The 12901-nt window shown below is 40.4% G+C and overlaps 1 protein-coding gene across 1 annotated transcript in view; it reads right to left on the reverse strand.

Annotated features, from left to right (window-relative positions):
- Window positions 1-12901, reverse strand: part of LRGUK (leucine rich repeats and guanylate kinase domain containing) — a 103109-nt gene that overhangs the window by 78008 nt on the left and 12200 nt on the right. The window contains exons 4-5 of the mRNA XM_005679484.1: window positions 10403-10503; window positions 7246-7327 (exon numbers count right to left, since the gene is read on the reverse strand). Of these exons, the coding sequence (XP_005679541.1) occupies window positions 7246-7327; window positions 10403-10503 (183 nt within the window). The remainder of the gene's footprint in view (window positions 1-7245; window positions 7328-10402; window positions 10504-12901) is intronic.

The following is a 12901-nucleotide window of genomic DNA, read 5'->3' on the forward strand; positions in this document are numbered from 1 at the left end:
TATATAGGTAAAGAATAAACTGCATCCTTTCTTAAACCTAAACAAATGTACTTATCCTTGGTAAAGTTTTTCTTCTTCCATTTTGGGGTGCTTATCAATTAATTATCAGTTGCCCACCTACAAAGGACAAAATAGTATAATAAACTAAACAGTTAATATCATATAGCTAACATTAGAAGACTCTACACATGGACATCACCAGATGGGCAACACCAAAATCAGATGGATTATATTCTTTGCAGCCAAAGATGGAGAAGCTCTATACAGTCAGCAAAAACAAGACCAGGAACTGACTGTGGCTCAGATCATGAACTCCTTATTACCAAATTCAGACTTAAATTGAAGAAAGCAGGGAAAACCGCTAGACCATTCAGGTATGACCTAAATCAAATCCCTTATGATTATACAGTGGAAGTGAGAAATAGATTTAAGGGACTAGATCTGATAGAGTGCCTGATGAACTATGGAATGAGGTTCGTGACATTGTACAGGAGACAGGGATCAAGACCATCCCCATGGAAAAGAAATGCAAAAAAGTAAAATGGCTGTCTGAGGAGGCCTTACAAATAGTTGTGAAAAGAAGAGAAGCCAAAAGCAAAGGAGAAAAAGAAAGATATAAGCATCTGAATGCAGAGTTCCAAAGAATAGCAAGAAGAGATAAAGTCTTCTTCAGCGATCAGTGCAAAGAAATAGAGGAAAACAACAGAATGGGAAAGACTAGAGATCTCTTCAAGAAAATTAGAGATAACAAGGGAATATTTCATGCAAAGATGGGCTCGATAAAGGACAGAAATGCTCTGGACCTAACAGAAGCAGAAGATATTAAGAAGAGGTGGCAAGAATACACGGAAGAACTGTACAAAAAAGATCTTCATGACCCAGATAATCACGATGGTGTGATCACTCACCTAGAGCCAGACATCCTGGAATGTGAAGTCAAGTGGGCCTTAGAAAGCATCACTATGAACAAAGCTAGTGGAGGTGATGGAATTCCAGTAGAGCTATTTCAAATCCTGAAAGATGATGCTGTGAAAGTGCTGCACTCAATATGCCAGCAAATTTGGAAAACTCAGCAGTGGCCACAGGACTGGAAAAGATCCGTTTTCATTCCAATTCCAAAGAAAGGCAATGCAAAAGAATGCTCAAACTACCACACAATTGCACTCATCTCACATGCTAGTAAAGTAATGCTCAAAATTCTCCAAGCCAGGCTTCAGCAATACCTGAACCATGAACTCCCTGATGTTCAAGCTGGTTTTAGAAAAGGCAGAGGAACCAGAGATCAAATTGCCAACATCCGATGGATCATCAAAAAAGCAAGAGAGTTCCAGAAAAACATCTATTTCTGCTTGATTGACTGTGCCAAAGCCTTTGACTGTGTGGATCACAATAAACTGTGGAAAATTCTGAAAGAGATGGGAATCCCAGACCACCTGACCTGCCTCTTGAGAAATCCGTATGCAGGTCAGGAAGCAACAGTTAGAACTGGACATGGAACAACAGACTGGTTCCAAAGAGGAAAAGGAGTACGTCAGGGCTGTATATTGCCACCCTGCTTATTTAACTTCTATGCAGAGTACATCATCAGAAACGCTGGACTGGAAGAAACACAGGCTGGAATCAAGATGGCCGGGAGAAATATCAATCACCTCAGATATGCAGATGACACCACCCTTATGGCAGAAAGTGAAGAGGAACTAAAAGCCTCTTGATGAAAGTGAAAGAGGAGAGTGAAAAAGTTGGCTTAAAGCTCAACATTCAGAAAATGAAGATCATGGCATCTGGTCCCATCACTTCATGGGAAATAGATGGAGAAACAGTGGAAACAGTGTCAGACTTTATTTTCTTGGGCTCCAAAATTACTGCAGATGGTGACTGCAGCCATGAAATTAAAAGACGCTTACTCCTTGGAAGAAAAGTTATGACCAACCTAGATAGCATATTCAAAAGCAGAGACATTACTTTGCCGACTAAGGTCAGTCTAGTCAAGGCTATGGTTTTTCCTGTGGTTATGTATGGATGTGAGAGTTGGACTGTGAAGAAGGCTGAGCGCTGAAGAATTGATGCTTTTGAACTGTGGTGTTGGAGAAGACTCTTGAGAGTTCCTTGGACTGCAAGGAGATCCAACCAGTCCATTCTGAAGGAGATCAGCCCTGGGATTTCCTTGGAAGGAATGATGCTAAAGCTGAAGCTCCAGTACTTTGGCCACCTCATGTGAAGAGTTGACTCATTGGAAATGACTCTGGTGCTGGGAGGGATTGGGGGCAGGAGGAAAAGGGGACGACAGAGGATGAGATGGCTGGATGGCATCACCGACTCGATGGACGTGAGTCTGAGTGAACTCCGGGAGCTGGTGAGGGACAGGGAGGCCTGGCGTGCTGCGATTCATGGGGTCGCAAAGAGTTGGACACGACTGAGCGACTGAACTGAACATTGAGTTATTAACATAATCTACTATAATCATATTGTCAGCACTACTGGTTTGATTAACTGATTTGTTTTTATTTTAAATAACTGCTTCTAATATTGATAATTATACTTCTATGTTAATTTTATTTTAAACAAAGGTGCATTTCTTTCCCCTCAAATAGATAATACAGATGCTCACTAAGGAAAGCTTGAACAAATTTAAAAAGTTTAAAATACATAGCAGCTAAATTTCTAAAGCACTTAAAAAAGGACAAGGAGCAGCAGCAGCAGCAGAATGGTATCAGATTGAAACAACATGATATTCAACATATAATAGAGAAGGATTGATTAGGTTAGAGCTGTGGATCTCAAAAGTGTGGTCCTCAGACCAGCAACATCAGCATCACCTAGGAATTGGCAGAGGATGAGAAGGTTAGATAGCATTGCTGACTCAACAGGTATGAATCTGAGCAAACTCTGGGAGCTATGAAGGACAGGAGTCTGGCGGGCTGCCGTCCATGGGGTCACTAAGAGTTGGACACAACTTAGCAGCTGAACAACGGGAACTTGTTCGTGATGCAGATTCTCAGGTGCCACTCCAGACTTACTTAAGCAAAAGCTCTGGAGGATGGGGACCAGCAACAGGTGTTTTAACAAGCCCTCCGGGGAATTCTGATAGAGCTAAAGTTTGAAGTTTGGTAAATAATTATTTTCAAGGAAATTAATTTCTAATTTTTAAATTAGAAAAAATTTTTAATGGAAAATGGGTACATTGTTGGTCATATTTGGCCTGCTTCTATTTACTTTTACAACTTTGATGAATATTCTTAGAAACACAGGTCTGTGGTCGTCTGATACATGCCTCTGCTTATTCATGCTCTTGTACAGGTGTCTCCTCTTGAATCCAGGCTGCACCCATGACCTGCCTTAACCCAGAGAATACGGCAGAAAAGTCCTGGTTCCAAATTTAAGACTTAAGAAGGCCTGGCAGTGGCCTCTTTTGTGTCTTACACCCTGAGCTGCCATGTCTCCTGTAACTTCCTGATGCCCCTCTCTCAGAGATAACCCCTAGACTGAACTGCCTATTCTTTCCTTTCCCCTTTGATTTTATACCTAAACTATATTTGGTTTTATTAACAGCCAGCTGAACTGGCACATGGAAATAGAGTTCACTCATTTTCACTACTGTATGATAATGCTGTTGTATCAGTATACCATAATTTATTTATGCTCTCTCTTATCAAGGAGTATTTGGGCTATTTCAATTTTTGCTGTTATAAGCAATGTTGCTACGAGCATTCTTACACAAGCCTCCAGGTACACGTATGCTAAACTTCCTAGACATAAGAATGAAAGGGCTAGGTCACAAAATGTGGACGTTCAACCGTACAAGACTGCACAAAATTGCTTTCCAAAGTGGCTGAACTAATTTCACAACCATAGGAAGAAAAACAGAGATCCTCTTGACCTATGTGTTCTCCAACATGGGGTATTTTTAGATTTCTTACATTCTGCCAATTGAATGGCTGCGACACAGTATCTCATGGTCTTGAACTGCATTTCCCTGAGTACAAGTGAGGTTGACATGTCTTCATATGTTTATTAGTCTTTCTGATTCATTTTCTATAAAATTATTTTTACATACCTTCTCCCATCTTCATATCCAGGAACATAATATATTTCCCTTCAGCTATGTCTTTAATACTCTTCAGTAAAGTTTTATTATGTTCCCTCTACAGGTCTTGCTCATCTTTAATAAGAAATATATTTTTGTAAATAGTGTTTCTTTTAAAGGTTGTGTTTTCTACTTGCTTGTTTGTGGTGTAGAGTAATGCAGCTGATTTCTGTTTATTGAAATCATATCCAACTATCTTGTTCAACTCTCAAAACTCTATTATTTCTAGTAATTTATTTCAAGTTCTTTTACCTATTCTCTGTAGACAATCACATCATCTATAAAAATGACTTTTCCTCTGTATCCATCTTTATATCTTCCTTTAATTTCTTTCTCTTATCTTTTGGTACTGAGCAACACCTCTAAAACAATGATGGTTAGAAGTGGCAAAGGTAGTTATCTTGCCTTGCATCCTTGAGTTTAAAGAGTGCTTTTAACATGCCTCCAGTTGAGATAAAGTTTGTTTCAAATATTTTTGTTGACATTCTTACCAAGTCGAGGAAATTTCCTATTACTAGTTTACTAAGTTTTTATTGTGAAGCAAAAATAGATTCTATTAAATTTTCTGTATCTATTGCTCACATGATTTATTTCCCTTAATCTGTTCAAGTTATTAATGACATTTTAAAATCTGCTACTGTTAAACTCGCCTTACATTCATGAGATAAACGTAACTTGGTCATGGTATATTATCTTTTTCATATATTGTCAGATGCAGTGCACTAATATTTTATTTAGGATTTTTACGTCTATATCACAAGTGAAATAAGCCTGCCATTTTCCTTTCTCTTATCTTTCCTTGTCTGGTTTGGGTATCAAAGTAATCTTATTAGAATGAACTGTGCATACGCCTTGTTTTAAATCTTTGAAAGAATTTGTTCATTTTTGAAAAGTCTGTTCTTCAAAGTTTTGGTCTGGTGGGGTTTTTGTGTGAAGATATTTAATTCATTTTAATTTGTAACGAGTTACTTTAATAGTTATAGGACTACTCAGTGTTTCTATCTCCACGTCAGTGCTTTGGTACAGAACATGTTTCTAGGGATTTATTAACTTCATCTAAGTTTTCAAATGTACTGGCATTAAAAAATTGTCTAGAAATTCTTTATCTTAAAGCTTTTTAGTCTTCAAAACTCTAATTACATAATTACACACAACATGATATGCCTGCACGGAACAAAAGAAAGAGGCATCGTTAGTACTGTTTAAAAACTAGCCTACCCTCATTCAAAGCTGTAAGCTATCTAAGAAGTTGTTTATGAAGGGCAGCTTGTTCTGGGTATTTGTCTTTGCATTTTTAAAAACCCAGGTGAGCAACAGTGCTATGGTACATTCTAATTTTGTGTCCATGTTCTGAATTTCAATCCATTCTGATATAGTAATTAAAGCTTTTTATATTTTGGAGAGAAGACTCCATTGTTACATCTAAAGTGAAGTTTTAAAAAAAACCCTGATTTCTTCCTCCACTGACATGTACAAAGTCATAATAGTTTAGCTTTTTACATGGAAAGATAAATTTAGTAGAAATTGAGACTTTCATGATATGCTTTAAAGAGCATCTTCAGTCCAAAATACCATTGAAATGTTTTCTCTGACAATTCCATGCTGCACATGGAAGACTATTTTTCTGGGAGACAGAATTCCAGACTGCTGCGTCACAGTGTCACTCAGGGTACCCTGGGGGATACAAGTGGCTCTTGATGCTCAATTTCTTCTGGCTGCTTGGGGCTTAGGGGGCAGCTGACTTCTAGACTAGTGCTTTTCAAGCTTTAGGATTGACTCACATCACCCGGGGGTTTTGTTAAAAATGCAGATTCTGATTTCTGAGGTCTGGGGTAGCCTCCAAGAGCCTGCATTTCTAAGAAGTTCCAAGGCAATGCTGCTGCTGCTGCTGCTGCTGCTGCTGCTACTCCTTGAGGAGCATTCTTCTAGATGGCCCGAGATGATGAGATCTCCAAGCCAGACTGCTTCAGGGCTGTCAGACTGTATCTCTTTGCAAATGCAATACATGTACGACAGTCAAGCATAAAGTGAAGGTTCTGTGAATGGGTGCTGTTAATGTGTACTACTTTTAGCTTGTCATCAAAACAAATCCGTCTTTCATTTTGTTTCATTTTGATCATTTTCTTATTAGGCAATGTTCAGGAACGCTTGCTTGTTTCAAGAGCACCATCTAAATTTCCACTAATTGCTCATTTTCACATATAAGTTCTAAAGAGAGTGATGCTATGTTTTAAGCTTTCCATCATATACCAATAAAGGGTTTTTCCTACAAAATATGTCTTCAAGAAAATGTATCTTCTGTTCTCCCCACATCCCCGCCTCATTACAAGTGTAGTGTGTAGTAGCTGCTGCCACATCCCTGGAATGAGGCACCCGAGGGCAATCAATTCATTCTCCACTCTGCCCCGAAAAATCCTCAGGTGGGTAGAAAGATACTTACCGAGAAAGAGAAGGCACTGCTCCCTTATCACCCAGAGAACATCAGTCTCTGGTGTAAAGAAGTTCAAGCTCATTAAACTCACAGATCCCCTGTCAACCCCTTAGGGTCTAGAAGCTGGAGTGTGTCAACTTGAAAGTAGGTGCTCTGTTTGCACAGGAGCCTGGCTCAAGAATCAGGTGTGTTGCTAAAGTTGGCTATGAATCAAACGTTGTTGGTTTAATAACTGTTAAAACATTTTTTATGGAAGCACCGTTTGAAATACACTGGAGAAGATTGCTAGTTAAAGGGAGCTTTGTATGAATTTTTCTGTAAAATAAATACTCATTTTGGTCATATCTGGATTTTCAGATACTGGATTTACATAAAATAGGGTACCAGTTTAAGTCAATTTGAAGAAGGGAGTTGGGTAAACAGAACTTCTTATCTGGTTCTAGAATTAAAAGTAAGCCTATGTTTATCAGAAGAATGACTGACTTCTTAGCTTTTCAGGTGTAAGAAGTTCTTGGCAAGCTTTGCTTACAATCTTACTCCATGGTCAGTAAGAAACCTTCCTTCATTTTGTGAGTATCAATTCTGAGCCATTTCAGTGAGTCACACATCTCTAGTAAATTTGCCTATCTGGCACTACTTCACATCATCGAGTACACACGTATTAATTACACATGTATCAACTACATGGGCCTATTAACCAAACGTTCCCCATTACTCATTCAAAGGATACTGTCCAAAATTAGTTTCGTGAGAGACTCGTATGCCGATAAACTGCACATTTCTGAAATTTGGTTGTAGGAAAAATCCACCTTCTGATGAGAGAAAGAGAGCAGGACGTCATTCGTCTTAACCGCACAATTACTGCCACAAGAGGAATGTCTTTTCTGAAGCCGAGTTACCAGTTCAAAATACACTCAGGCTGACTTACTTGCCCTGTGTGTAATCATTTCCTATCTGGGACTCTGTCCACTCTGGGGGAAATAATTAAGGGGGAGACCCTTTCCTGTGGCCAGTGCACAACCCCCCACAACAGAAACGCTTTCCGTTTCTGCAGTCCCTCTCCCCATTTTCAGCATTCACTTTAAACCTTCTTGATCTTCCTTCAGAGCTTAACCTCAACCTCACCCTTACTAACCACCATGTCTCATCTTCTCTAACTCCCAGTAGCCTCTGTACACCTGATGTATATGTATATCCTGTTTCCAGTTTCTTCACTTTCTCTGTTTCTATCTCAATTTACTCTCCCACGTCACTCCCCTAAATGCCAGAAAAGTTTTTCTTATTTATCCCTCAAGCCAGGGGATACCTCTTCCACTCAGCACCCTTTCTCAAAATTGACTATTTTATTATAGGAAAGCATTTTCAAATGTATCAGTTGTCCTTACTCAAAGATATGAGAAAGACAAACAATATTAAATAGATTTAATTATTCACCTACTGGCAAAAGATGGAAAAATATTTTTAAACACTGCACTGATAATTTTGTTGGGCACATTGTAATCATTTTCTGGAAAACTATATGCAATTATATAATAAGTACTATTCTTATCTTCTTTTGCCCTTTAAAACAGTAATTTTAAACCCCCCAAAGTGCTAAGATTATTTTTATCAATATATTAAATACTAAATACTTTAAATACTAAAACCTTTAAATACTGAACACTAAAAATTTGTTTTTGAAAACAGCTCAAGTGGAAAGAGTAGAAAACTGGTTAAATTGATTACCATACAGCAACAAGACTGCAGAGTCAGTAAAATAAGTGAATCATGTGAAGAAATAGAAATATGCAAATAAAATGCCATTAGTTCAAAAAGTCAGAAATAAAATTTTATGCATATACAAGTTGCAACTATGTAAAATGTATCCCATGACTGAATTACAAAGTCAGTTTGGCATAACAAAATGAAGCTTCAAGCTTACTTTTTTCTTCTATATAATAATGAAGGGCTAGAAATAAACTTCTAATTATCTAGGCTTATTTACAACTGACATTTTTTCTCATGACACCTATCTAACTACACCCCTGTCGGGACTCCATCCATCCATTTATTTACACTGGGCTTGTTGGGAGACCTTAAAAGGGTTAAGACACTGCCCTGATTCCCAATGGGAGTTCCATTGGAGCCCAGAGCTTGTAAGAAGGCCCATCAATCAAATGAAACTTCTTCACCTACTAAGAGCAAAATCATTTCAGCAAATATAAAAAGGGTATGAGTAAAGGCTCCTGTTCTTTGGGACACGTATGCTTTCTCTGGTTGGTGGCACAAGGCACTAAAATAATAAATGAAACGGAAGCAAAGCTTCCCTAAAGGGTGGGATATTATACACAAGCCTGATTTACTGGAAAAAAAATGGGCTTTGGGTCTCAGTCATGGGGTTCAGTGCCAGCCCTGTGACCTCCCAGCAAAGGTTAAGTAAGTTATTTAACCTTTTGTGTTCTGCAAACCCATGTGTAAAATGAGACCATCCCAGCTGCCTCACAGTTCTTGCTGGGGGGATCTGGTAAGATCCTGCATTGGAAACTCTGGAAGATCTTGATCGTTCCCCTCCCAGGTCTACAAAGGGGATCACTTAGGGTTCACATAGGGTTGAAGTCGGAGAAGGCAATGGCACCCCACTCCAGTACTCTTGGCTGGAAAATCCCATGGATGGAGAAGCCTGGAAGGCTGCAGTCCATGGGGTCGCTGAGGGTCAGACACGACTGAGCAACTTTACTTTCACTTTTCGCTTTCCTGCAATGGAAAAGGAAATGGCAACCCACTTCAGTGTTCTTGCCTAGAGAATCTCAGGGATGGGGGAGCCTGGTGGACTGCCATCTACGGGGTCGCACAGAGTCAGACATGACTGAAGCAACTTAGCAGCAGCAGCAGCTCCCTGGCAGTGAAGAGGGTGTCAGATTCTTGACTTCAAATGGATCCAGAGGATACTTTGGATCTAAATTAATTTGGTTCCTAAATAAAGTAAAACTAGTAGATAATAAAAAGCAATTGGTCTCCATTCTGCAAAATAAATTTTAATGAAACACTTGAGTCCAACCCCAGCTTGTTGCAACGGTTCCCAAATTCATCAGCATGTTACAGCCACGTGGGCGGGGTCCTTGAAAAATCCCTATACTCAGGCCTTACTTTGGACCACTTGAATCAGAATCTCTGAGAGTGGGGTCCAGGCATCAGCAGTTTTTAAAACTTCCCAGGTGATTCCACTGTGCAGAAAATTGGGGTACCATCAGTCTGTGATCTCTCTGCTTAATTAAGTATGGTCCATGGACCAGCAGCAATGGCTTGCCAGGATAGTTGTTAGAAAGGAGAGTCTCAGGCCCACCCCAGACCTACTAGGTTAGAATCTCATTTTCACAAGAATGCCACATGAGCTATATTCACATTAAAGCACGAGACACTGGGTTCCACAGCAGAGTAAGCTGCTCCATCAATCAACATTCCTTGAGCTTCGTTCTGCCTCAGAAATGCAGAAGCATGTGCAGAGAAGCAAGAACGAAGATCTGAAATCACTGCTTCCTAAACAGAAGCTAAGGCTGGATCAATAAGAAGGCAAAACGTAAGCCCCCAGGACATTTTTACAGATTTTTCAGGTACAAAATTGTTCCGCTATAACAAAAATAAACAAACAATAACTAGTATTTAAATGAAGCATAGAAAAAGGAAGGAAGTTAATTCTTTGGTTTGAACACTAGGTTTCAGCAAAGCTTCTGAAAAACATCTCCTGACTCTATCTTTTTTTCTAAAATAAATGATACACAAGTCCTCCTCCTTTTTTAAAATTTGTTTTCCCTCTACCTATTCTCTCTGAATTCTCTTTGGATGCCGTTTGGCTTGTTAATGTATTACACTCAGTTAACACATGTAATTAGTGTATTAATAAAACCTACCTTGAGTTTTTTGGGTGGCTTGAAATTGAAGAATGTTTTCAGGTGATTCTGAGAAGCATTAAGTTCTAGAAGATAAGGCATACAGCTCACACAAGACAAATCTGGGAGGAGGGACAGTGGACATGAATACAGAATAAGGTAAGCCAATAAAGTAAAAACTAGACAAAGTCATTAAACACAGCAAACATTATATCAGGACATTTTAAAATTATGCTAGTTGCCAGCACATCTTAATTATTCCAGATGAATTAAATGAACAAAAATAGGAATATGCAAAACAACACGCACGCGCGCGCGCGCACACACACACACACACACACACACACAGCGTGGAAAGCACATCATGAGTCTACAATGTAACCATCTTCTCTAGGGCCCCCACCCCCAAAATGGAACTATTCTCCAGGGCCCCCTCAGCTCTCCTGTTCCCATCTTCCAGCACCTTCAAGAAAGAAATGGCCAAGGTTTCCTGAGTTCCAGCTCACTCTCCCCGGACTGCTAACAGTCAATGCTTCAAAAAATGCCAGGCTTGGAGGAACTAAAGCTTTCCATAATCCTCTCGATAATTAGCCCCTGAATAACTGCATTAGGTCTTTTCGGAAAGACGGCAAATGCCACAATTAGTTCTTGGTTATAAATTACATTTTGTTTCAGATGGGCTCAATCTTAAATCTCATTAATTATTTGAAGTGATTTAAATTATGGCTATTATTTTACTTTGATTCTGGGCTGGTTCAAAACCATGTCTGAGTTTTGCATTTTATCCCCAGCCAGTATTCTGTACCTAGAATACTAAGTAAAAGACGGCGGTGCTGATGACATGGCATATACAACATAAGAAATAGTGAAGCGTGGTGCTGCTTCTCTCTGCCGCTTGACAGGACACGGGCTTTGGGGCAGCAGGAGAATCAGGGAGAGACTCGGGAAGAGTCTCATCTTAAGGATTTACAGCACCATCTCTACCACTAATGGGCATCTCCACCCATCTTTTCACTCTAGATCACACAATCAGCCATCACAACTCTTCAGAGGATGGCCTCTGGAGGAGAACACAGCCTGCACACCCCTGAAGCCCAGCAAAGTGCTTCTCCTTTCACCAGGTAACAGAGTCACCCCCAGGCCAGGAGAAGGGAGCATAGCCGAACCCTGGGGTTGTACCATGAAGAATGTGGAGCTGGTAAGGTGAGGGTCCTCCCCACCCATCCTCTCGACATCTTAGCTTCTCAGGGTGGCAGAAGCCATGAGATTCCTACCAATTTCTACTTCATTTCTCTGGTCTAAACCTCAGCCTTCTTTAGCCTGTCTTTCTCATGAAATTACAAAACATTAAGACATCAACACTCTGGTGGGAATTCATGAGCAAATCCAAGAAGGCTGCCTGTAAGAGGAAAGCTAAGGAGAAACATAATGGCTTCACAGTTTCGCCTGTTTGCTACAGTTTTGCCTATTTGCGCCAGACAAGATCAGCTCCATGTCTGTCAGCAATTATCTCCACTGACCCTTTTCATTTCCACAGGCCCCGATGTCCCCTTGAAGTTGATTTTCTGTGGGCAGGTAAGTGCTGTACTATGGAGCACTGTCTTAAAGTAGAAGCAGCAGCTACCACTTGGATCATGAGTACATTTCACATCTGGTGTATGCCCAGGGCTTTCGAATTACTCTGATAGAAAAAATTCACCGTCTGGGTTGCTGGACTCCTCTCTCTACTCGGTGTAGTGACCTCGGTGTCCACCAGATGGCAGGAGCTCCTCATGTCTGCATCCGTGGTTCTCAAAGTGTGGTCCTGTCTCCGCTTTCAGGGCAAGTAATTAGAAACGCAAATTTTCAAGTCCTACCTCAGATCTACAGAATCAGAAAACCTGAGGGTGGGGCACAGGTATCTCTGTTTTAACAGACCCCCTCCAGGTAATACTGATGCAAGTTGAAATCTGGTCCTTATCAGGCCATCAAAAAAGCTGTTCTCTTGAAAAGAAAAATATATACTATGCCTTACACATTGCTTTTGAATTGATGCTTTCAAACTGTGGTGTTGGAGAAGACTCTTGAGAGTCCCTTGGACAGCAAGGAGATCAAACCAGTCCATCCTAAAGGAAATCAACCCTAAATATTCATTGGAAGGATTGATGCTAAAGCTGAAGCTCCAATACTTTGGCTACCTGATGAGAAGAGCCAACTCATTGGAAAAGACCCTGATGCTGGGAAAGACTGAAGACAGGAGGAGAAGGGGACGACAGAGGATGAGATGGTGGACGGCATCACCGACTTAATGGAGATGAGTTTGAGTAAGCTCCGGGAGATGGTGAAGGACAGGGAAGCCTGATGTGCGGCAGTGCGTGGGGTCACAGAATTGGACACGACTGAGCGACTGAACAGAACTGAGCGACTGTTGAGAACAACAACACAGGCTTCCCTGGTGGCTCAGATGGTTAAGAAACTGCCTGCAGTGCAGGAGACCTGGGTTTGATCACTGGGTTGGGAAGACCCCCTGGAGAAGGGAAT

This window comes from Capra hircus, chromosome 4, assembly GCF_001704415.2.
Source record: "Capra hircus breed San Clemente chromosome 4, ASM170441v1, whole genome shotgun sequence".
Classification (NCBI taxonomy): domain Eukaryota; kingdom Metazoa; phylum Chordata; class Mammalia; order Artiodactyla; family Bovidae; genus Capra; species Capra hircus.